Source organism: Somniosus microcephalus, chromosome 3 (genome assembly GCF_052327205.1).
Source record: "Somniosus microcephalus isolate GS21.2 chromosome 3, FLI_Smic_1.0, whole genome shotgun sequence".
Classification (NCBI taxonomy): domain Eukaryota; kingdom Metazoa; phylum Chordata; class Chondrichthyes; order Squaliformes; family Somniosidae; genus Somniosus; species Somniosus microcephalus.
The window spans coordinates 257625297-257652423 of NC_140989.1; the positions used below are offsets into that span (position 1 = coordinate 257625297).

General features: G+C 43.4%; 1 protein-coding gene across 1 annotated transcript in view; it reads left to right on the top strand.

Annotated features, from left to right (window-relative positions):
• cdc73 (cell division cycle 73, Paf1/RNA polymerase II complex component, homolog (S. cerevisiae)) overlaps window positions 1-27127 on the top strand; it is a 498975-nt gene that overhangs the window by 295905 nt on the left and 175943 nt on the right. The window contains exon 14 of the mRNA XM_085982387.1: window positions 4824-4881. Within this exon, the coding sequence (XP_085838513.1) occupies window positions 4824-4881 (58 nt within the window). The remainder of the gene's footprint in view (window positions 1-4823; window positions 4882-27127) is intronic.

Below are 27127 nucleotides of genomic sequence, written 5' to 3' on the forward strand. Positions count from 1 at the left end.
CCATTTCTGGCATCCGCTTATGAATTTTAAATTAAAATAAGTCGCCTAACCTTGATCAGTTTAAAACAGTACTTGCAGCCCTGCATTTAAAGATCTGGGAAGCACAGTTGTAACAAACTATCTACCAGAAGGGGAAGTGCTGCCTGGTAGAAATGAGAAGGGCGAGTAGCTCGTAGGGCATCAACTGATAGCTAGTGAAGGAGGAACTCATGTGAAGGTAGAGACAGTTTAACCATCCTAGCATTAAGAGGTTCAATTTGTGGCAGTACAACTATTGTAGCCTAGCAGATTTTATGTGTGCTTTTTTTGTTCAAACTGAGTTAACAAAATTATGCTACCACAGGTTTGCTGAATTTTAAAATAAAATGTCACTGCAGACCTTATTACAGAGAAACCATATTTAAAGCACCAGTAACAGATTCCACTATCCTATGAGATGTTTTCATATGGCACAGTGGACACATTGGTACTTTTCACAGAGATGGTACTTAAAACCTGCTTAAGAATTCTGATCTAAAGCAGTAAGATGACAGATACATTTGGGAACTATGGAGAAAGGGGAGTTCTCCACCCCCCCCCCCCCCCCATAACTATGATTGGCATTACAAATTACAAAAATCTTTTTGCACAAGGGAATCAAATTGCGGTTCAGAACTTTGTTCCTTTGGAGACATTTAATCTTCCTTCTCTAGAGTGGTCGTACTTTCTCCCCCACCACTCTGCCCCAGACCACTAATAATGACCCTCCTACCTAGTTCCCTCCCCAAGCTAGCCACCAGAACCATCAGTCATAACACTACATTTTAATTCCACCCACCCTCCTTTGACCACCAGAAGATAAATGCCACAGTCTTTGCTTGATGCCTTCCTGCACAGTGTAGTTCAGTAGGGAACTGAGCTTATTGGGGATCAACGCCCATTCTATTGCTCCACACATATGTTTGCTCAACGCCTAGTGCCACGGCACCATCTGATGAATTTCGGTACAATGAAAATGACATTTTCAACAGGATCCTCTGAATAGAAGTGTTATCCTTAACTGGAATTTCCTGTGTAAGTATAGAATAACTAGGATGCAGAATTTTTTTATTTTAAAAAAAAACAGAACTGTATATTTTTTCTTATACTGCTGTCTGTGGAGGTTTATATTTGCCTGCAACACTGATTTGCTCAAATTAAAAAAGTTATTTTATTTTCACCCGTTTTTGAGTCTCCGTGCACCATTTCTGGACTGAGAACAAGGTGACCTGCAGTCCTGAGTGCCACTCTTGATCCTTCAGAGAAGTGTTTGGCTTCCACTTTTTTTTGCAGTTGAAATGTAGAGCTTGAGTGTGTGCATATAGGTGTGGTTGGTGGAAACCTAAACCTCATCATTTTGGCCTACTGTGCTGGCATAGACCAGTTTGGCCAGATGTCCTGTCTCTGTGCTGTAAGTTCTATGTACAGGAAACTTTCTGGTATCCGGCACTGATGGGACCGAGCTGGTGCAGTACCATCAAAACTGCCGTAGAAACCAGCGCTAATGTTAAAACATACGTAGCTTTTGAGCTCCGTGTGAATCAACAAACCCTGTTGCTTAGCAACAGCTTCAAAACAGTCGGCCGCAGCTTAAAAGCATCTCTGTAGCTAAGCAACAGCTTCAGCTAGACCTTGCAGAGCCTGACTGGAAAAAAAAAGCAACGAGAAGTAAAAAAACTTATAGGAAACGGCTCCTGAATTTTGCCAGTAGATAGAGCTTTCCGGACATTTAACCTCCGGTTAAACGAAAGTTTCCTGTAGTGGAATACCAATGTGATAGGCCACCGTATGTGGAATATTAAATGTTTATTTCCTGTAGTCAATTCACACCTGCAATATATTTTTAAAAATCAAATTAAATGATCCTGTGTTATGGTTGAGGATTAATTTGAAGGATGTATACTGTCGCTACTTCTTGTATGTTTGTGGCTGTTACAAGTTTTGGATTTTCCGTTGTTATTCTTTCGGGTACAGTGGTGCTGATCACCCCATAAGTAGTCTGAGTGTCTTGCATAGAGGAGTGTGCTCATACTGGCCAATACCTAATTGTACAATAGCATAACCTGGGAGTGTAAGAATAAGACACCTTCATGATCTTGATACTGTGTCATTCGCGTAAGTGCTTCTCCAATCTTTCCGAAGGCAGACTGAAACACTTGGTGAGACAAAGCTAGATACAGATCATTAAGCTACTTTGTTTTATAGGCAAGTGAATGTAGAGAGCAACCAATCAAATGAAATCTCACCCTGATTTAACAAATTATAGAACCCTTCTCGAGATTAAAATACAATGTAAAAATATACCACACTATATCCCTATTGCATTTTTCCCGGTCAGGCTTCTGACCCTGACTGACGCTGGGCTTGAGATGTGTAAGTTTCCACTCTTAGGCCAGGCTTCCTCCTTAGCATTAGCTGGCTGGCTGACTTCCACATGTGCCTCTGTGTCCTTTGCTTGGTGAGTGAGTGGGTGATGATAGACCTAGTGAGTGGGAGGCTGTTCCTCTGATTATTTCCCCAATCAGAAGGTCTGTTAACAAAACTAGCTACCTCTTCAACCTCCTCAACATCTCCCCCCCAGCTTTCTTGGGGCGTGGGTTTAAAGAAAACAACTCCTGTTATTCTCAAAATGAGTAAGGGGTATCCTGTATTAATCGGCCTAGGCTGAGACAATTGGCCCTCAATATATCAGTTTGAAGTAGACTGTGAACTGTAATGTTCCACAAACTGGCTCTTCTGGCTTTAATACACATCTTCAATGCCTGCAGCCTGTGACTTTAAAAAAAAAAGATCTGTGCAAATTCACTTCATTTTAAAACACAAAATTGAAAGATAACTCATTCCCAAATCTTTCCATGAAACATGTAGCTTTATTGCTATTGAACATACTGACATCTAAAAAGATTGAAGATATTTGTACCTTTTGTAATGCACCTTTTGATTTAGTGGTGAATTCTAATCGATAATAGGTTTAAAATTTACCAGTACTGTTTTTTGTCATAGTCACAGGCAATATACTATTTTATGAACATCCCCATGCATCACTGATTGCTAGAAAGAGGTCTACCATCACTGACAAACACTGAACCAAAAAATTAACAAATAAATCACCCAAATAAATTGAACTATACCAAAAGCAGGAAATTGGTTCAGAGCTGGAATATAATCATAAGATTCAGATTATTGTAAATCCTTTTAGTTTTTGCTTTACAGTTCAATGTCGCCTGAATCCCACCAATTGATTTCTCAGCTATACTGCACCACTACAGAAAGTGGTAGTGCCTGGAACATTTCTCAAATCAGCACTCTCAAGCAATAGAAACTGGAGCCCTGTACAATCATATTTAAATGTATGCATTCAGCTGTGCTCATTGGCCTCTACTGGTGAAATTTATAATGTAAGGAAAGATCTGATGGAAATGTCAACTCTAATAAAATTAAAGGTAAGGACCACACTACGCAGTAGGTGAATGCAGTCTGGTGTGGTACTTAGTTGTATCGACTATGAAGTAACTAGATTTTATCCATCATCTGTAGTGGGTTAGCTAATCTCAAATGAGAAGGTGGTAGGTGTAACATAGTTTGACTCACTGCCCCTTGGTCAGGGAGAGAGAAATCAGCCTTTGTTCCTGTTCCAGATTGCTGACCAGTGACCCATGCTGGAAAGTGTGTATGAATATAGTCGGCCGTCAAAACACTTTGCAAACTGGAGGTTTTAAGTTTAAAGTTGTCTTTGCACCTCCATTGCAATGGACAGGTCAACTCATCTCGGATGGTATCACTGCCTGTGGCAAGCTTCCATTTTCTGATGTGGTCAGCATTTTGCTACATATTTTCAATTGGTGGGGTGAAAAAGATTGCACTTCAGACGTGTCCAGGATTCTTTCTGTAATGGCTGCATATTTGTGGGGCGAGGGGGAAGATTTTCTTTGATTACAGACATGCAAGCATAGAATGCTCAAACTGATTTTATATTGTTTGTTGCCCACAGGTTTTGTAGTCTTGGGTCTCCTGAAGCTAAAATTGATGGAATTTGTTAGACCGGCGGCCAGGAAAGCCTGTTTTTCTTTGGTCTTGGTTGTCTAACTGTGTGAGCAAAAGCATTGCGCTGGAGACAATGCAATCTAGACACACCCCTTTGACAATGTCACCACGTGTATGCCCTCATTTGTCACTAGTTGATAGCGCCATTACTCAATTATGTTGCATGTGCACAGTGGGCTAATTTTTGTCACTTCTGCTCTGCGCCAATGCTTCCCCTTTGGTGCTGATTGACAGGGAAATCGTCGATCCAATTTAAAAGTCAATCTGGCAGAGTAGTGCTGTAGAAAGATGTGGTCTTATAATATAAAAGGTATTGTGTACCTTTCACTGAGTCTACTTATCCATATACTAGCCAATGTTTGTCCTTCCTGTTTTCTCTCTCCCAAGCTGTGTATACAATTGTAATCCTCATTGGCATTGAGAATTTTAGTCCCTTGTCTATATAGAGAATGTGAGTCCCTTGAATTCTTACTGACCTGAGAGAATTTCTGTGTAGTATATGGATTTTAGACCTGCATCTATTTGTCTGTTTCACGAAAACAGTCAGAGGACTGAAATTCTCAAATGTTCTCAACTGTTTTCTGATTCATATTTGAAAAGCTGGAACTGGTACAGGAGTGTTAATTGCATTGTTCTTTCCTGTGATTGTTTTTTCACAAGTTACTGAAAGAAAAGACTTACATTTTAAAATTCTTTTCAGCCTACCACAACTGGACAATTTCAGAATGACTTGAAATAGTTTAAAACATTGTATCTTTCAGGAAGGTGCTTCTGCTAGAAAGGCTCAAACTCCTGCTGTTCAGCCTGTTCCAAGACCAGGTAAAAACCATACAATATTTTTGATTTTGGCAAGTGTGTTTGTGCTAAGATGTTGCCTTGATTCTTGGTTCCTATTACCGTCTCCATTCTATTTCCATTAATGGATGCTATTGATATACGGAAATGATAGCGTAGTGGTAATGTCACTGGGTTAGTATTCCAGAGGCCTGGACTAATGATCCAGAGACGAGAGTTCAAATCCCACCACGGCAGCTGGGGAATTTAAATTCAGTTAATTAAATAAATCTGGAATAAAAAGTTAGTATCAGTAATGGTGATCATGAAACTATCGGATTGTCGTAAAAACCCATCTGGTTCACTAATGTCCTTTAGGGAGGAAATCTTACCTGGTCTGGCCTGTATGTGACTCCAGACCCACAGCCATGTGGTTGACTCTTAATTGCCCTCTGACATGGCCCAGCAAGCCACTCAGTTGCAACACAATAGTAAGAATGAAACCGGACGGACCACCCAGCATCGACCTCGGCACCGGCTACGGACACGGCAACGGCACACCCAGCCCAGTCGACCTTGCAAAGTCCTGCTCACCAAAATCTGGGAGAGCTGTCCCACAGACCAGCCTGACATAGTCACAGAATCATACCTTTCAGCCAATGTCCCAAACTCCTCCATCACCAGTGGGTGGCGGCACAGTGGTATACAGTCGGGAAGGAGTGGCCCTGGGAGTCCTCAACATTGACTCCGGACCCCATGTCTCATGGCTTCAGGTCAAGCATGGGTAAGGAAACCTCCTGCTGATGAATCAGTACTCCTCCGTGTTGAACACCACTTGGAAGAAGCACTGAGCGTAGCAAGGGCACAGAATGTACTCTAGGTAGGGGACTTCAATGTCCATCACCAAGAGTGACCCGGGAGCACCACTACTGACCGAGCTGGCCGAGTTCTGAAGGGCATAGCTGCCAGTCTGGGCCTGCGATAGGTGGTGAGAGAACCAACACGAGGGGAAAAACCAACTTGACCTCGTCCTCACCAATCTACCTCTCGCAGATGCATTCGTCCATGACAGCATTGGGAGCAGTGACCACGTGGAGACGAAGTCCCGTCTTCATACTGCGGACACCCTCCATCGTGTTGTGTGGCACTACCACCGTGCTAAATGGGATAGATTCAGAACGGATCTAGCAGCTCAAAACTGGGCATCCATGAGGCACTGTGGGCCATCAGCAGCAGCAGAATTGTATTCCACTGCAATCTGTAACCTCATGGCCCGGCATATCCCTCACTCTACCATTACCATCAAACCAGAGGACCTACCCTGGTTCAATAGGGCAGCACGGTGGCATAGTGGTTAGCACTGTTGCCTCACAGCACCAGGGACCCGGGTTCGAATCCGGCCTCGGGTGACTGTCTGTGTGGAGTTTGCACATTCTCCCCGTGTTTGCGTGGGTTTCCTCCGGGTGCTCCGGTTTCCTCCCACAGGCCAAAGATGTGCGGGTTAGGTTGATTGGCTATGATAAATTGACCCTTAGTGTTAGGGGGATTAAATACATGGGGTTACGGGGATAGGGTGGGATTTGTGTTGATGTAGGGGTTATGGGGATCGGGTGGGATATGTGTCGGTGCAGGCTCGATGGGCCGAAATGGCCTCTATCTGCACTGTGGGGTTGCTGTGATTCTGTGATTGCTGTGAATAAGGAGTGTAGAAGAGCATGTCAGGAGTAGCGCCAGTCGTACCTAAAAATGAGGTGCCAACCTGGGGAAGCTGCAACACAGGACTACATGCATGCTAAAAAGCGGAAGCAGCATGCTAAAGACAGGGCTAAGCGATCCCACAATCAACGGATCAGATCAAAGCTCTGCAGTCCTGCCACATCCAGTCGTGAATGGTGGTGGACCATTAAACAACTAACTGGAGGAGGAGGCTTCATGAATATCCCCATCCTCAATGATAGTGGAGCCCAGCACATGAGTGCAGAAGACAAGGCTGAAGCAATTGCAACTATCTTCAGCCAGAAGTGCCAAGTGGATCCATATAGGCCTACTCCTGAGGTCCCCGCCATCACAAAAGCCAGTCTTCAGCCGATTTGATTCATTCCACGTGATATCAAGAAATGGCTAAGTGCACTGGATACAGCAAAGGCTATGGGCCCCGAGAACATCCCAGCTATCGTGCTGAAGATATGTGCTCCAGAACTATCCGCGCCTCTAGCCAAGCTGTTCCAGTACAGCTACAACACTGGCATCTATCTGACAATGTGGAAAACTGCCCAGGTATGTCTTATCCACAAAAAGCAGGACAAATCTAATCCGGCCAATTACCGCCCCATCAGTCTACTCTCAATCATCAGCAAAGTAATGGAAGGTGTCATCAACAGTGCTATCAAGCGGCACTTACTCGCACATAACCTGCTCACTGATGCCCAGTTTGGGTTCCGTCAAGAACACTCCGCTCCTGACCTCATTACAGCCTTGGTCCAAACATGGACAAAGGAGCTGAATTCCAGAGGTGAGGTGAGAGTGACTGCCCTTGAATCAGGGGGAAAACTCTCCACTGACTGGAGGCATACCTAGCACAAAGGAAGATGGTTGTGGTGATTGAAGGTCAATCATCACAGCCCCAGGACATAGCTGCAGGAGTTCCTCAGGGCAGTGTCCTAGGCCCAACCATCTTCAGCTGCTTCATCAATGACCTTCCCTCCAACATAAGGCCAGAATGGGGATGTTCGCTGATGGCTGCACAGTGTTCAGTGCCATTTACAACTCCTCAGATAATGAAGCAATCCATGCCCGCATGCAACAAGACCTGGACGACATTTCAGAAATGTCAGGCAATGACTATTTCCAACAAGCGAGAGCCTAACCACCGCCCCTTGACATTCAACGGCATTACCATCGACGAATCCCCCACCATCAACATCCTGGGGGTCAGCATTGACCAGAAACTTAACTGGACCAGCCACATAAATACTGTCGCAACAAGAGCAGGTCAGAGGCTGGGTATTCTACAGCGAGTGTCTCACCTCCTGACTCCCCAAAGCCTTTCCACCATCTGCAAGGCACAAGTAAGGAGTGTGATGGAATACTCTCCACTTGTCTGGATGAGTGCAGCTCCAACAACACTCAAGAAGCTCGACACCATCCAGGACAAAGCAACCCGCTTGATTGGCACCCCATCCACCACCTTAAACATTCACTCCCTCCACCACCGGCATACCGTGGCTGCAGTGTGTACCATCTACAAGATGCACTGCAGCAACTTGCCAAGGCTTCTTCGGCAGCACCTCCCAAACCCGCAAACTCTTTCACCGAGAAGGACAAGAGCAGCAGATGCATGGGAACACCACCACCTCCAAGTTCCCCTCCAAGTCACACACCATCCTGACATAGAAGTATATCGCCGTTCCTTCATCGTTGCTGGGTCAAAATCCTGGAACTTCCTCCCTAACAGCACTGTGGGAGTACCTTCACCACATGGACTGCAGCGGTTCAAGAAGGCGGCTCACCTCCACCTTCACGAGGGCAATTAGGGATGGGCAATAAATGCTGGCATTGCCAGCGACGCCCACATCCCATAAACAAATAAAAAAAACTGTGAACAATGATTACAAAATAAAGTTTCAAAGAATGTTTTGTGATTACTGATCAAAGAACAATAGCATAATAGCTGTAAAAAATACACTGAATTATTTAACATCAAGATAAAACTCCCCTTTGAGTCAGAAGGTTGTGGGTACAAGTCCCACTCCAGGGACTTGAGCACAAAATAAAATCTAGGCTGACACTCCAGCGCAGTACCGAAGGAGTGCTGCATTGTTGGAGGATGTAAAAGATCCCATGGCACTATTTCAAAGAAGAGTAGAGGAGTTATCCCCAGTATCCTGGCCAATATTTATCCCTCAATCAATAAAAAAAACCCAGATTTTCTGGTCATTATCACATTGCTGTTTGTGGGAGTTTGCTGTGTACAAATTGGCCTACGCGTTTCCTACATTACAACAGTGACTACACTTCAAAAAAGTACTTCATTGTCTCAAAGCGCTTTACAGCCATTCAGTGGTCATGAAAGGCGCTATATAAATGCAAGTCTTTCCTTTTTTCCTTTTTTGAATATACTGATGCGACAACATGGTATTCCAGCACTGAAATTGGAATTTAACAGTTCAGCGACAATCAATCCACTACTGTTTTATCCCCCTTAGACTGCCATCAATGCTACCTAAGTTAAATGAACAAAGTAAAGGCAAATAAAATGTAATAAATATATTGTAAGACAGTAGCCATTTGAGAGGTTCAGAAAAAAGTCTTTGATTTATATTTATGCACCTTGATAATGTCATCTTCTAAGAATATGTTATCCTATTGCACAGTTAATATCTCACTTTGGCTGTTAGCTATCCCTTAGATTGCTGAATATTTCTAAAAAGCTGTAAGGAGGAGTGAGGAAATAGGTACATCTTTTGAGAATATGACGGAGATTATTTGGGTTACCAACATTGCATTTCTTATGAATAGACTGCTTTCCTTTTGTCCTCCATTATAGAAATCCCCATGTCAGTTTAAGGAATACTGCTGTAGCTGGATCTCCCACAGTTTGCACCCTATGGTATTTTTTTTCAACTCCCATAAGCTGTGTGCGGAGTAACTCCAATTTGGTAAACCTTGCCTATTGTGACCAGTCGTACTCATCGTGATCAGTGGTCAATTGCAGTGTTCGTGTGTTGCCTGCATACAATGTTAGTTCATGTGTTTCTCATCTTGAACCCACATGGTTCCTTATCCTCAGCCATATCTCAGTATGAATGTTTGGGATACAGTTTTAAGATATTAAAACGATATGTCAAAAGCAGCAGAGTATACAGTACCTGTATAATGTGCTTCAATTGCTGTGTGAGAATTTGAGGCTTGATGGGGATTATAGATCTAATCAAGAAGGCATAATCAGACCAGAGTTTATATGCAGAACTAATTCCCTGCATTAGAGGGGTTGAGCCACTTTGTGTCCTGTCACTTTCTTTTCAGTTATACAAGTATTCAGCACTAGGTGAATAGCCACCATAAACAATGAGACTGGACTATATCATTACCTTTTTAATGGAATAGAAGGATGCATTGGTTTAAAATAATAAGAGATCATACTTTGTTTTATTTTCCTTTTCATTCTCTGCCTAACAATGGTATTAGTAAAGCTAGTATGACAAGCTCATGTTAATTATTAATTGTGAAGTGCTAAACACTGACCTTAAGATAGATCAGTAATGGTTCAGCAGTTGCTCTATTTTGACCTTGTTTTATTCAGGTTCCTGCAGACAAATGTTCTCTGGGTGAACCCTTACAATTTTAAATGCACCAAATCACAAATGAGAGTGAAAAGGTTCTGCTTGTTGTGTAAGAATGCAATACTTAAGAAGCTTGTACCTAAGAAGCCCTAGATCTTTTGCCCCTCAGTAGTTAAACTTTAAATCCCATCCCCAAAAAGTGTGATAGAATACAGTTCCCCCATTATGCATGCTTGATTTACTTCGTGGTCCAAGTTTAACTGATCAATTATTTTTTTGATTCATTGGAAGACGAGTACAAGGAGTTAATTAAAAAAAAAACTAGGTACAATTTCCAGCAGTATATAGTTACTTTTTAAGTTTCACCTCCACCTTTGATGTCCTTGTCTCCACTAAAACCATTACTCTGTCTCACCCTGGTTGTTCCCCCTGGCACGGCCCTCATCTCCGCGCCCCTTAAGTCCAAGGGACGCAGACTTGGAACGTTTATGGTGGGCAACTTGTTTAACCATTTGTTGCCCGATCAGGCTGGACCACATAAAGCACTATTGGGTCCTGCTCTTCTTGGCCAAAACTCTCCACTATTCCAGGATCATCCTGAAGTATAAAGATAACCCTGACTTCTCTTCACTACAAACCGTCTTCTGAAACCCCTCTTCCCCTGCCTCCTCCAACCTCACCTCCAACAAGTGCGAGGAGCTCACGGACTTCTTTGTCACTAAGATTTAGACCGTCCGTTCAACTGCCTCTGCTGCTCCCCAGAACTCACATCTGTCTCTAGTTTCTCTCCTATCTCCCCTCATGCCCTCTCCGAGCTCATCTTGTCCATGCGATCCACCTCCTGCTCCCTCGACCCTATTCCCGCCAAACTGCTGATCACCTAATTTCCCTTCCTGGCCCCCATGTTAGCTGATATTGTTAACGGTTCCCTCTCCTCGGGTACTTCCTCCTCCCCTTTAAATCTGCAGTCATCACCCCCATCCTCAAAGAAAAAACACCCTTAACCCCTCTGTCCTTGCAGACAATCACCCCATCTCCAACTTCTCATTCCTCTCCAAAGGCCTTGAACGTGTTGTTGCTTCCCAAATCCATGCCCATCTTTCCGCAACTCAATCTTTGAATCCCTCCAGTCAGGTTTCCATCCCTGCCACAGCACTGAAAAGGCCCTTATCAAAATCACAAATGACATCCTATGTGACTGTGACTGTGGTAAACTATCCATCCTCATCCTTCTTGACCTGTCTGCAGCCTTTGACATGTTTGACCACGTAATCCTCCACCCAGCTGGGTGGGTCTGCCTTCACCTGGTTCCATTCTTATCTATCCAGCTGTACCACAAGAATCACCTGCAATGGCTTCTCTTCCTGCTCTTGCACCGTTGCCTCTGGAGTCCCCCAAGGATCTATCCTTGGCCCCCTCCTATTTCTCATCTACATGCTGCCCCTCGTTGACATTATCAGAAAACACAATGTCAGATTCCACATGTACACTGACATCACCCAGTTCTACTTCACCACCACCACCACCTGTTTCGACCCCTCCACTGTCTCTGACTGCTTGTCTGAAATTCAGTCCTAGATAAGCAGAAATTTCTTCCAACTAACTTGGGAAGACAGAAGCCATTGCCTTCGGTCCCCGCCACAAACTCCGTTCCCGAACTACTGACTCCATCCCTCTCCCTGGTCACTGTCTGAGGCTGGATCAGACCGTTTGCAACCTGAGATTAGCTTCCGACCACACATCCTCCATCACAAAGACCGCCCACTCTCACCTCTAAGATCCCCATCTCCTCCCTAGCCTCAGCTCATGTGCTGTTGAAACCCTCATCCATGCCTTTGTTACCTGTAGACGTGACTGTTCCACTGCTCTCCTGGCAGGCCTCCCAGAGTCCATCCTCCATAAACTTGAACTCATTCAATACTCTGATTCCTGTATCCTAACTCTCACCAAGTCACGTTCACCCATCACCCCTGTGCTCGCTGACCTACATTGACTCCCGGTCCAGCAATGCCTCGATTTTAAAATGATCATATTTGTTTTCAAATCCATGGTATCGCTTCTCCCTACCTCTGTAACCTTCTGCAGCCCTACAATCCTCCAAGATCCCTGTGCTTCTCCAATTCTGGCTTCTTGCGCATCCCTGATTTTAATGGCTCCACCATTGGCAGCTGTGCTTTCAGCAGCCTGGGCCCTAAGCTCTGAAATTCCCTCCCTAACTGAGAGGGTTGATGATGGTGTGGTTGATGTGTATATGAACTTTCAAAAGTACGTTTGGCAAAGTACCACATAAAGGGACAGTGACAGCATGGATATGAAATTTGCTGAGGGACAGAAAGCAGAGAGTCATGGTGAATGGTTGTTTTTCAGACTGGAGGGAATTACACAGTGGTGTTTCCCAGGGGTTGGTATTAGGACCCCTAATGTTTTTGATATATATTAATGACCTCGCCAGGGCATAAAAGTTTGCAAATGACACAAAACACGGAAATGTAGTAAACAGTGAGGAGGATAGCAATAGACTTCAGGAGGACATAGACAGACTAGTGAAAGGGGCAGACACATGGTAGATGAAATTTAACACATAGAACTGTGAAGTGATTCATTTTGGTCGGAAGAATGAGGAGAGGCAATGTAAACTAAATGGTACAATTTTAAAGGGATGCAGGGACAGAGACCTGTGGGTCAATCAATGTACACAACTCTTTGAAGGTGGCAAGACAAGTTGAGAAGGCTGTTAAAAGAACATATGGGATCCTTGGCTTTATTAATAGAGGCATAGAAAGTTATGCTAAACCTTTATAAAACACTGGTTAGGCCTCAGTTGGAATATTGTGTTCAATTAGGAAAGATGTCAAGGCCTTAGAGAGGGTGCAGAAGAGATTTACAAGAATGGTACTTGTAATGTCCGTGTGTAATTGAGACACGGACTGCAGAAGTTGGTTATAACAGGTGTTTACTGAACGGAGACAAAACTGGAACTACTATACAAAGTTACTACACAGGCTTATATACAGGGGTGGTCACTACTGGTACTGCAGAATATAGTTCCTTCTTCAAGGTACACACACTACAATTCCTCCCCTTTTAGCTAAACAGTACATAACATTCGATTAATAATTAAATAACATATTTACAATTACAGTTGCTATATACATTAGCTGAAGTTAATCAATTATAAATTCAGTCTTTGAGGAGGCTTCCTGATTCTGTCCGGATAACGCCTCTTTGGGGTATCAGGTTCTTCTAGCAAGGTTGATTCGGGATCAACGTCGTTGTTTGGTTCGTCTGCTTCCAATATCACCGATTCTGAGGTAGATGCAATTGGTACTTCGGTTTCATCACCAGGTGTATAGGATCGTGGTGTAGATTTGACGTTTTCCAGTGACTCTAGAATCTGGTCAGCATGGCGTCTTACAATGCTCTCTCCAACATCCACGGTATACATTAGAGGTCCTTGCCGTGTGCAGATCGTTCCTGGCTGCCATTTCTCTGTGCGATAGTCCCGGGCCAAAACTGGTTGACCTATCTTGAAACTCCTGGTTGGCCTTTCATTCATATTCTGAAACTGCCTGTTCTCCACATCTCTTCTGATGTTTGGCTTAACCAAATCCAAGCGGCATCTTAGTCTTCGATTGAAGAACATCATGGCTGGAGTTTGGTTGGTAACCGCATGTGTCGCATTCCGGTAGGCAAACAAGAAGTTATCCACCTTGTGTTGTAGGGGTATGTCTTCATTACACATTGCCTTGATAGCTGCCTTGAATGTTTGAACGAACCTCTCAGCCAATCCATTGGTGGCTGGATGATATGGGGCGGATGTGTAATGCTTAACACCATTGTTCTTTAAGAACCTCCGGAACTCTTCAGACACAAACTGTGGTCCATTGTCAGAGCAAATCTGTTCAGGCAGCCCATTTCTGACGACTATGGTTCATAAGACTGTGATAGTTTTTTCTGTGGTGGTTGAGGACATTTTTATTACCTCTGGCCACTTTGTGCATCCACCGCAATTAAAAACATCGAGTCCATAAATGGACCAGCAAAATCAATGTGTACCCTTTGCCGTGGAGATGAGGGCCACTCCCATGGATGTAGAGGGGCTTGTGGTGGGGCATCCTGTACAGCTCTTGGTCATCTCTTCGATTTCTCTATCGATTCCCGGCCACCACACAAACGCTCTGGCTAAGTTCTTCATTTTTACCCCTCCCAGATGACCCTCATGAAGCTCATTGAGCACTCTATCCTTCAATTTGGGTGGAATTACTACTCTGGATCCACACATCAAGGTTCCTCAGCACACTGACAGCTGTTCTCTCCTCGGCGAGAATGCTGGCAACAGTGGTTAGCTATGTGCTGGCCATCCCTTCACCGTTAAATCATCGACCCTGGAGAGTGTCGGGTCATTTCGTGTTTCCTTTTCTATGTTTGCATTCGTCACAGGTAGACATTCGACTATGGTCGAGTGGAATATCTCCACAGGATCCACTGTAGGTGCTTCTTCCACCGTCGGCAACGGTAGACGCGACAATCCATCAGCATTCCCATGCTGTTTAGTTCCTTTGTACTCGATGTCATATTGGTGTGCCCCTAGGAAAAGGGACCACCTCTGTAGCCGTTGTGCTGTCATTATCGGGACGCCCTTCTTAGGGTTGAAAATGGAGACAAGAGGTTGATGATCAGTTAGTAGAGTAAATTTCTGTCCGTGCAGGTAGTGATTGAACTTCTTCACCCCCCACACCAGGCTGAGGGCCTCTCTGTCAATCTGGGCATAGTTACACTCGGCTGCAGTTAACGAGCGTGACGCAAAAGCTATCGGCCTCTCTGAACCATCAAGGGATTTATGTGACAGTACCGCTCCAACGCCGTAGGGAGACGCATCACACGCCAGTCTTATCGGTAGTGATGGGTTGTAGTGAGCCAATACTTCTCTCGAAGTGATCAGGCCTTTACAATTCTGAAAGGCCCGCTTACATTCATCGCTCCATTTCCATGCTACTCCAGTTTGTAGCAGGGCGTTCAGTGGGTGCAGAATTGTGGACAAATTCGGCAAAAACTTATGGTAGTAATTCACCAATCCGAGGAATGACCTCAGTTGCGACACATTTTCAGGCGCTGGAGCCTTAACTAGCGCTTCAATTTTGTCAGGGGACTTATGTAACCCCTCTTCATCAATCACGTGGCCACAATACGATATTTGTTTCTTAAAAAACTCGCACTTGGGGCGATTGGCTCGTAGCCCATGTTCTCTTAGTCTAGTGAGCACCTGCTCTAGGTTGGCAAGGTGTTCACTGTCATTTTCACCTGTCACTAGGATGTCGTCCAAGTAACACCGAGTCCCCGGAATCCCTTGCAGGACTTGTTCCATCGCTCTTTGCCATATAGCCGGAGCTGATGCAACTCCGAATACCAGTCGATTATACTGGTAAAGACCTTTGTGAGTGTTTATCGTGAGATATTTCCTAGAGGATTCTTCAACCGCCATCTGCAAATATGCTTGTGCTAGGTCAATTTTTGTAAAACGTTTCCCTCCAGATAGTGAGGCGAAAATATCTTCTATCCTCGGAAGAGTATACTGTACTGTGTGAAGGACTGGGTTCACAGTCACCTTGAAGTCCCCACAGATGCGAACCTTCTTTGGCTCCTCAGACTTATTGTTTAACGTTTTCTTCATGACAGCAACGATGGGTGTCGCCCACTCGCTCCAGTCTACCTTAGATAACACGCCTGCATTCTCCAGATTCTCCAGCTCTGCCTCGACGGCTGGGCGAATTGCATACGGTACCGGTCTTGCTTTGAAAAACTTGGGAATTGCATTCTCTTCTATTTTTATCGAGGCGGTTACGCCTTTAAGAGTTCCCAGTCCTTGTTGAAATACCTCTTTAGCATTAGCTAAGATTTTTGACAATCGTCCAGGTGTGACGTCGTCATCCTTTTTACCAGCCACAGTCAGTGCCTGAATGGAGTGCCAGTCTTAAACTTATCTTTCTGATCCATTCACGTCCCAATAACGGTGGTCCACCATCTTGCAGTATGTACAGATACAATTTCTGTATTTCCTTGCAGTTGTATTTGACAGGCACCCTTATTTTCCCTCTGGGGTATACTTTCTGCCCCGTATATGTCTTCAAGACAATGGATGTGTCTTTCAAGGGTATGTGTGAGAATAGCCGCTCGTAGTCTCGTCGATTCATGACGGTCAGGGCTGATCCTGTATCCAATTCCATTTTGACTTGGGACCCTGCTATCGTGAGGGTGACCCAAATGGTTCGGTGATCCTCTTTTGCGATTACGTTGTGTAGTTTGAGACAGCTTAGTCTCTTGTTCCCGGATTCACTATTGCTCTTCTGGCCTTCGGAAATACTGTCCGTCATCTTTTGTACTTTCCTGTACTGTTCCTTAGTAGTCTTTTTGTTGTCGTTAGCCTTCTTCCCGGACCTGCAAGCTCGTGCAATGTGTCCCATCTTTCCGCATTGCCTGCATGTTTTGTCCTTGGACCAGCAGTCCTTCTGGTCATGGGTTGTTCTGCCGCAGCAATAACATTTTTCAAATCCCCGTGTCATTTCGTGGGTGCCGTATTCCTGTGGCTTTTGCTGTATTTCCGCAGCTCCCCTTGCTGCTGCTTCGTACGATACTGCCACGCTGAAAGCCTTATCTAGTGTCAGCTCTTTCTCTGAGAGTAACCTCTCCTGGGTTCCTTCACTCAGGAGTCCACAGACAAATTTGTCCTGTAGGGTATCTGCCAGTCCTGCTCCGAACTGGCAGTGCTTTGATAGCTTGCGTAGTTCCGTAAGGTAATCAGCATTGCTCTCATCTTTATGCTGATTTCTCTTGTGGAATTTAAATCTTTCTGCTATCAGCAGCGGTGTAGGATTTAGGTGTTCCTGTAGGGTATCAACAATTTCGTTAAAACTCTTCGCCATCTGTTTGACTGGAGTGATCAGGTTCCGCAATAGGCCGTACGTTCTTGCGCCCATTAAGTTTAGTAGTACCGATGCCTTTTTCTCATCGGCTACTTCATTTGCCTTGCAATATACTTCGACTTTTTCCACATACGTGGTCCAGTCTTCTATTGCATTATCGAAGGCAGTGATATTGCCAGTCTTCGGCATCTTGGAGATCTAAGATGGCGCCTCCCGCGCTTTGCCTTCTTACCTGATTGAACAAAATGGCGCCTCCCGCGCTTTGCCTTCTTCCCCGCTGGATTAAGATGGCGCCTCCCGCGCTTTCTGCCTTTTCCACTGCTGCCAGCGCTGTTGCTGGCGTTTTTATGCCTTGATGGCGACGCCCTATGGCCTTCGTGCGCTCCCCCCCCCCCCCCCCGCGCTGCTGCCAACGCCGCTCTCCGCGGTCCCCGTGGCAAACTGCAGCTCCTCGCGGCTTTCTGTGCTTCTAACTTCTTTTTCCTTTATTTTAATTACTGTTCCCGTCGTCAGAGCAGACCCTATGGGACACTTCCCTCCCTCTTCTCGGGTCTGTACGCTGCCCGGCTTCGTAGCACCGGCCGCGCCCTGTGTGCTCCACCCTCTCTCTCTCTCTCTCTCTCTCTCTCTCTCTCTCTTTCCCGACAACGCTGCTCGGCCCCGTTGAAAAGCCACCCGATCGAGCTCTAGCCCGCTGCAGCCCAGGAAGGATCAGTGTACTACCTGCCACCAGCCCGATTAGCTGGAACACCATAGACTGGAGAAACAAACCCAGCTCTCGACAGCCTCTCCTGCAAATCTTCAAATTCGATGAATCAGAGGGCGGTTGCCCACGGTCGACGCCCGTTTCCTCTGTCTTTTTTTCCTTTTTCCTTTTTGGATTTCTTCCTTCTGGCTTCGACCTCTAATAACTTCGCTTCAGGGATGGATCCCCGTGAGGTGGTGCAGAACTGTAGGTAAGTTCGGATCTGTTTGTCGCCAATGTAATGTCCGTGTGTAATTGAGACACGGACTGCAGAAGTTGGTTATAACAGGTGTTTACTGAACGGAGACAAAACTGGAACTACTATACAAAGTTACTACACAGGCTTATATACAGGGGTGGTCACTACTGGTACTGCAGTATACAGGGGCTGCAGAATATAGTTCCTTCTTCAAGGTACATACACTACAGTACTAGGGATGGGGGAGTTCAGTTATGTGGAGATACTGGAGAAGCTAAGATTGTTCTCCTTAGAGTAGTGAAGGTTAAGAGGAGATTTGATAAAGGTGTTCAAAATCATGAATGGTTTTGATGGGAGTAAATAAGGAGAAACTGTTTCCAGTGGCAGTAGGTTAAATCACCAGGGGACACGGTGATAGTGCAAGAACTAGAGGCGACATGAGGATTTTATTTTACGCAGCAAGTTGTCGTGATCTGGAATGCAGTGCCTGAAAGGGTGGCGGAAGCAGATTGAATAGTAACTTTCAAAGGGGAATTGGATAAATACTTGAATGGGAAAAATTTACAGGGCTATGGGGACAGAGCCGGGGAATGGGCCTATTTGGATAGACCTTTCAAAGAGCCGGCACAGGTGTGATGAGCTGAATGGCCTCCTTCTGTGCTGTTCTATGATACTTTGATGAGCCTCTCTACCTCTCTCTCCTCCTTGAAGACGCTTCTTAAAACCTGCTTCTTTGACCAAGTCCCTGTTCTAATATCGCCTTATGTGGCTCGGTATCAAATTGTGTTTGATATCGCTTCTGTGAAGCGCCTTGGGACGTTTTACTATGTTAAAAGCGCTCTATAAATGTAAGTTGTTTTTGTTTGAAAAAATCTTTGGGCAAGCGTAATAAGAATTTTATTCATAACGTTAAAAATTGGCCTTGAATTTTGGCACAATCCTTCAAAATTTCAGTTAACACGTGAGTTCTGATTGTGTGCATATTAACAACATATGAGGAACACTTTATAATATGTAATTCAATGTATTGTATGCAACATAAATGTTTTAGTTAAAGCTAATTGAATGTTGTGGAAAGATGAGTTTTATTTTGCTTATTATTGAGTCATGTCATACATTCTGTGAGCTTTAGTTAGAATCACTGTAAAGATTGTAGGACTGACATGTTTTGCTTACAAAGCCTGTAGTGAATCAGTTGACAGCCAAGGATCTCAGCCAGGTAAAAAGAGCTACCTCTAAAATCCAACTGGACAAAGCCCTGTCACGATTGGAACTGTGCTGTTGAGGGTTTTGTTAAGCCAGTTGAGACTCCATGCCAAAAAACAGCTGACAGGCTTGTAGCATTTTTGTAGAGCAAGATGATGGAGGGTTTGTTGTGTGGACAGGCCCTGCCAACTATGATGTAATTGATAAAAGCTTAACTGCTTCAGATGTCAAGTGAATGACTTTCTGTATTGTTAAAAAAAAAATCAGATTTATTTTTGTTCAGTTGGTGTGAAATTATATAGCTGACATTTTGTTAGAGGAAAAGAAAAGCTAATGTTTGGAATATCTATGATACCCACTTTATTTGGTTTCTACTGTACAATATAACAAGTTAGCATACAATTAAGCTGTTAGTTTTGCAGTGTTAATATTTACAAGGTTAAATCCATTATGCACATGTCAGTTCAGACACAATTCATGTGATGGGAAAGTTGCAGCAAAGGTCTGCCTAAAGTGCTAGCTCCTATTAAAACAAATGGTCTTTTTACAAAACATAGGCAACCTTTGCCTATCGCCAATGTCATTAGAATAGCCCTGGATGGACAGAGAACCAAAATGGTAGGTCTCCATTGGGCAGAAAATTCAAAAGTGCTTTAACAGTGTTTTTAACAAAGGTAATATAAGAATGAACTGTTCGTTTCTCTGACTCTGGCCTCGTGCATCCCCTTTCCCTTCACCCCACCATTGGCGGCCATGCCTTGAGCTGCCTCGGCACCACATTCTGGAATTCCCTCCCTAAACCCTTCAACTCTCCATCTCCCTCGTCTTTTAAGTTCCTCCTTAAACTCACCTTTTTGGCCAAGCTTTTGGTTACCCCTCTGAAAAGCCTTTGGGTTAGTGTCCATTTTTTTGATTACGCATCTGAAGTGACCGGATGTTTTTCTTCATTAAATGCACTATATAAATACAAGTTGTTGAATGTATTTGCGAGAGATCTGGAGTGAGTGCTTTGACATCCTAGCTTACCAACTAAACATCACAAATTGTGCTTCAGATTAAAAGATAAATACGAGTGAGGAAAGCTATTTGGTACATCTTACGTCATCCATCCAGAAAGACTCTTCAGTTCCTCTCGTCATGGCATCCAATTGATTCTTAAACGATCCCAAGATTTTTACTTCCACTACTCTGCCCTAATAAGAACATTCAAATGTTGATTACTTTGTGTGAAGAACTACTTCCTGTTATAGTCCTTTACACTAGTTCGAATCCATGTCCCCATGTCCTAGCCTCATGGTTTAGATTGAAGTATTTTTTGTATTTTACCTTTTTCATAATGTTTATTATCTTGCGCACCCGTAGAAGATTACCCCAAGCTTATATGGCTTTTCCTCACACCTCAGTCCTTCAGTGAATCATCCTCGTGGATCTTGTCTGAAATGTCCCTTGGCATGTGTGTTGGTAATTACAACAGAACACAGTACTCAAGGTGTAGTCTGACCACAGCATTATACAATTTGAGCATGACTTCCTTTGACTTTTGTCTATTGTTTCGGCTATGTGGTCCAGCATTCTATTTCTCTCCCAGCCTAGCTAATTAAAAAGGCTAATCGAATGTTAGTTTTTACCTCAAAGGGCTGAAATACAAAGGGGAGGAAGTTGTGCTACCTTTTGTATAAAGCCCTGGTTAGACCACATCTGGAGTACTGCGTTCAGTTTTGGGCTCCACATCTCAGGAACAATATAATGGCCTTGGAGGAGGTGCAGCGCAGATTCGCCAGAATGATTCCGGGGCTAAAAGGATTAAATTGTGAGGACAGGTTGCATAGACTAGGCTTGTATTCCCTTGAGTATAGAAGATTAGGGGGTTATCTAATTGAGGTGTTTAAGATGATTTAAATGATTTTATAGGGTAGATAGAGAGAAACTATTTCCTCTGGTGGAGGAGATCCGAACAAAGGGGCATAACCTTAAAATTAGAGCTAGGCTGTTCAGGCGTGATATCAGGAAGCACTTCTTCACACAAAGGGTAGTGGAAATTTGGAACTTTCCCAAAAAAGCTGTTGAAGCTAGGTCAATTAAAAATGTTAAAACTGAAATTAATAGATTTTTGTTAGGTACGGGTACTAAGGTATATGAAACCAAGGCAGGTTAATGGAGTTAAGATACAGATCAGCCGTGATCTAATTGAATGGTGGAACAGGTTTGAGGGGCTGAATGGCCTACTCCTATTATTATGAGAAATATCAGTGATCAACTAGTTTTTTTTCAAATAGCTTGACTATACAATATTACTTTCCATTTTCAAAAGGTGCTTCTGAAGCACCTACATGCAGAACTGTAGACTGCAGGTACAGTTTGAGCACCCAATCTGCCTGGGATTAAAAACATCAATTAGAGGTCTGACATGACACTGCAACAGAATTGAAAATTTAACGACATGCTACCACCAACCTACTTTTGTGCTCATCTTCATAGCTAGCTACAAGCAGTATTGATGCTACCCTGAAAGAAAAAACACCCATCCCATTTTCTTGACCAGGAGTGGTGCATGAACTGGGAGAGACATAGCAGGAAGAAGAAAAGGGGAAAGAGTTGTATGTTCTTTTTGAAAGGAAGATATATTTATCTTTAAAACAAAGACTGTACTTGTTTAACTTTTCCTTAATTCATGGTGTTCAAACATGACATCATCTTGGTGCTACGGTGTAGGTACCTCAACAGCACAGTAACAGCTAACATCATTTGGACCTGGAATTTAGCTCATTGGGGCAAAAATAATAATTTGGTTGGATGTTGGTGCATCACTGTACGATACCATGAAGTGCATTGCTGTGGGGATATTCTGAGCAGAAAGGCAAATTTTCACACAAGAAATTTAAACTCAGAAGACAAGTTCTCACTAGCTGTTCTCGTGCAACTCCTGACACCTTGCTCCAGATATGCATTGATAAACACCTGAAGTAGATTGCTTTGAGTTTGTGTGAAACCTGGAGAAATGTCTTTACTTGTACCTGAGTATGTGAAAAAGTCTCTTTCCTTGGTTTAATTCCCTATCCGCTTTCCATCTCGCAGCAAGTGGTGCGATGCCAGCATTCTCTGCTTTATGAAACTGTTATATTCTCACTACAAAGAAGGATTGTTGTGTTCCCTGGTGTGTGTATTTATGAGTGTGTGAGAGAGAGCTGCGAAGCTAGATGAACTGAATTAAGAGAAAGTTATCAGGAGAACGTTCAAAGGCAGCATCATATGGATGTATATGAACAATTCGTGTGTAAGAATTTTTGGTCCCGATAATATTCTTCCCAGTATTCTCGAGTTGTGTACTTTTGACCTCTCCTCTGCTGTCTCTTGAATCTCATACTCCCAATTCATCTTTCATTCCCCTTTGCAAGCTGGTGTTCATCCCTTCAACCAAATCCCCCCTACCCTCATTCTTCTGCCCTGTTGTTTGTACATCACTTTCTAGTGTTACAGAAGTTACTGTAACATTTCAGATTATACCTCATGTGAACAGTTCTGGCCTAATCCATCACCACCAGTATGATTTTCAGCATGACTGATCCATTTTTAGGAACAGGAATAGGCCAGGATCAGATTCCATGCACTCTGAAACAAGTTACCACAGTGTGGTTTCCTTTCAAAGCTATGTTCATGGCTATTTAGCTTTGTCTCAAATCACTCGATATGTGCTGTACTTGTTGGATCATGCTCTCTCTCTTTCTGTTAACTTGGGGCTTCACCTTTGTTTTTTGAGCAGATCTCTGGTTGACACATTTAATGCACTAAAATCATGCAGATAGTCAGGGTGCTTATGTAGTAGGTAGTATGATTCTTTTGTTACAGAAACAGTTTTTAGATTTGAATATTATCATGCCTGAAGTGTGCACACACCAAGTTATGTGTTTCTGCATTTATCAATCGAGGAATCAGTGTTGAGTTGATGAGGGTAAAGGTCAGATGGAGTTTGGACATTGTGTCAGAGGGCTGTTCAGATGAGTACAGAAGCGACGAAGCTGATGCCTGTTGAGAGTGAAGTGTAATTTTGTGGAAAGCCTTGCTGTAGAAAAACACAGAAGGATGTGGTGGCGTCCCCTCACACCCAGACTCTTGATATGATCTCTCTGACTGCTGTAAGAATGGTTGGTGTGGAAAAGGAAATGGCATACTGTTGCAGTTGAAGATGCTGTTTTGAAATCAGAGATATGGTACTTTGTTGGACAGGCTAAAGGGTGCTTTATACTGCTTCTGGGCTGTACTCCACTTTGTCAGAGAGTACTTAATGCCAACACTTGGATGGCAAAATAAAAATTGTACATTCACAACATTAATATGACTTATGTTGGTGAGTACAAAAAAAAATTGTCAGCTCTAATATGACTAATATCGATGAGTTCAAAACCAATGCTAACATAGCTCTTGATCAGCACAAAAATTCAATCAAAAATAAATTTCAACTGTAAAAGAATTAGTGGGAAGAATCTCATTTCTACACATTAAAATAAAAATAAGTAAAGCATGGTGGATTTGTATGTTTATATACACGTTTGCTTTTCTGATGGGATACCAGGATGAACTATGATAACATGCCAAATTCTCAAGTTTAACACTTTCAGAATTTTATTGCAAGAGAACAGGCAAATTTTGTACTACTATATTTTTCTACTCGTTTTATGAGGAAACGTCTGCAACTTTTTTTCCCACGGAAATTATTACAGACTACTTGCTGTCGGCACCCATGCAGGAATGGAGAAACAAAGTACCCTGTATTTTGAAAGGGTTTTTGTTACTGTTCCTTTTTAAATAAAAGTACCAGTCACTGACAGAAGTGGAAGTTTTTGTGAATGGATCACTAAGTTCTGCAGATAACCTCCAAGTGATGGATTTAGCACTTAAATTATTACTGTGCTGCACATATCTTTCATGCTCTGCATTAGTGATGATAATTAGACATTAATATTCCAGGGTTCTACTGCTTTGTAAAGCTGAAGTAATGACAAATGATTTACAGATATGACATCATTCACAATTGAAGTACCACAGCAATGTCAGTTGAATAGCTTCTTCTGTTCACAACTATTTGAAAATAGCAGTGTGCCACTGCTATGAAACATATTATAATCTGCAATCTCCTCCAATCATTAGTTTCTACACACAATTAGGATTTACAGTTACCATTTGGGTGGGTGGGGGTTAGGGTTGAGAGAATGATCACCTAGAAACACCATCTAAGAAACCTGTACCCTTCTGTTGCCATTTTGATCAGATGGTTTACCCCTCACAGCTCCAATGTATCTAAAGCATCTTTCTGAACTCTACTTTTGTTTCTTTCTCCCATTAATGGTGTCAGTTTTGATTATAGTGTCAGGAAAAGTTCATTTCCTACTGTTTTTAATTTTTTGTCTAGTTTCAAAGAATACAGTACAAGTTCTTCCAAAAATTCAATACAGTTGAAGCCTACCACACTTCAGGCAGCTGCATTAGTGTGGACTAATACTGTTACTGTCTAAATGACTGAAGTATCTAAATCTTAGATGAATGGACACCGTGTTATCCCTGCCTCAGGTATTGTGATGGGCAATGCTCCTATTCAATGTTAATTAGCATGCACTGTATACCAGTGCATAAAGGAACAAACTTGTTCAAAGTGGCTTACCTCTCAAATATATTTCTTGCAAATACAAGAATACTGTAAATCATCAACTGTCTACTAGCATCTTGGACAGATTGCTACTATAGTCGCCAGACCGTAAAGAGTTGAGTTTCCATAGCCACCGTGGAACCATCGATATTTTCCAGTGTCAGTGCTACAATTTTAAAGTGTGTGCAGGAACAGAGATACCTGGGGAAGTATATACACAAATCTTTTAAGGTGGCAGGGCAAGTTGAGAAGGAACAGCACCTCATCTTCCGATTAGGCACTTTACAGCCTTCCGGACTCAATATCGAGTTCAACAATTTCAGATCATAACCTCGGCCCCTATTACATTTGTACTTATATTTTTTATCCACACCTTTGTTTTGGTTTTTTCCCCTCCCCCCTTTCCTTTTTTTTCTCTCTCCCACATGGCAGCTGTCTCCTGCCAGCACATTTCACACCTAATCTAGAGCTGTCTTTTGTCTCCACTAGTCCTATCACCATCTCGTCTCGTTTTGAATACCTCTTAATGTCTCTTCTCTTTTGTTCTCTCCCAGCCCGGCCTCTTAATCTATTTCATTCCCTTTGCCTCTTTAGTCTTGATAAAGGGTTTTGACCCGAAATGTTGACCCTAATTTCTCTCCACAGATGTTACCTGGCCTGCTGAGTTTTTCCAGCATTTTCTGTTGTTATTTCGGATTTCCAGCATCTGCAGTATTTTGCTATCGTGTTAAAAAAGCATATGGGATCCTTGGCTTTATAAATAGAGTACAAGCAAGGAAGTTATGCTAAACCTTTATAAAATATTGGTTAGGCCTCAGCTGGAGTATGGTGTTCAATTCTGGGTACCACACTTTAGGAAGGATGTCAATGCCTTAGAGAGGGTGTAGAAGAGATTTACTAGAATGGTACCAGGGATGCGGGACTTCAGTTATGTGGAGAAGCTGGGGTTGTTCTTCGAGCAGAGAAGGAGAAGAGGAGATTTGATCGAGGTGTTCAAAATCATGAACAGTTTTGATGGAGTAATTAAGGAGAAACTGTTTCCAGTGGCAGAAGGGCCAGTAACCAGAGGACAGAGATTTAAGGTAATAGGCAAAAGAACCAGAGGCGACATGAGGAAAACTTTTTTTACGCAGCGAGTTGTGATCTGGAATTCAATAGTAACTTTCAAAAGGTATTGGATAAATACTTAAATGGATAAAAAAAAATACAAGGCTAAGAGGAAAGAGCAGGGCAGTTGGACTAATATATTAATGATCTAGACGAGGGAACTAGATGTAATATCTCCAAAGTTGCAGACGACACAAAGCTGGGTGGGCGTGTGTGCTGTGAGGAGGATGCTGAGAAACTCCAGGGTGATTTGGACAGGTTGGGTGATTGGGCAGAAGCATGGCAGATGCAATATAACGTGGATAAATGTGAGGTTATCCACTTTGGTAGCAAAAACAGGAAGGCAGATTATTATCTGAATGGCAATAGATTGGGAGAAGGGGAAGTGCAACGAGACCTGGGTGTCCTTGTGCACCAGTCGCTGAAGGTAAGCATGCAGGTGCAGCAGGCGGTTAAGAAGGCAAATGGTATGTTGGCCTTCGTAGCGAGAGGGTTTGAGTACAGGAACAAGGATGTCTTGCTGCAGTTGTACAGGGCCTTGGTGAGACCACACCTTGAGTATTGTGTGCAGTTTTGGTCACCTTATCTGAGGAAGGATGTTCTTGCCATGGAAGGAGTTCAGCGAAGATTCACCAGGCTGATAACCTGGGATGGCAGGAATGACGTATGAAGAGAGATTGGATCGATTGGGCTTGTACTCGCTGGAGTTTAGAAGAATGAGAGGGGATCTCATCGAAACTTATAAAATTCTAACAGGACTAGACAGACTAGATGCTGGAAGGATGTTCCCGATGGTCGGGGAGTCCAGAACCAGGGGTCACGGTCTAAGGATAAGGGATAGGCCATTTAGGACAGAAATTAGGAGGAATTTCTTCACCCAGAGAGTGGTGAACCTGTGGAATTCTCTACCACAGAAGGCAGTAGAGGCCAATTCATTAAATATATTCAAGAAGGAGTTGGATATATTTCTCAAGGCTAAAGGGATCAAGGGGTATGGGGAGAAAGCAGGGACCGGGTACTGAATTCGGATGATCAGCCATGATCGCATTGAATGGCGGAGCAGGCTCGCGGGGCCGAATGGCCTACTCCTGCCCCTATCTTCTATGTTTCTATAGCACTTCCAAAGAGCTGACACAGACACAATGGGCCGAATGGCTTCCTTCTGTGCTGTATCATTCTATGATTCTGTGA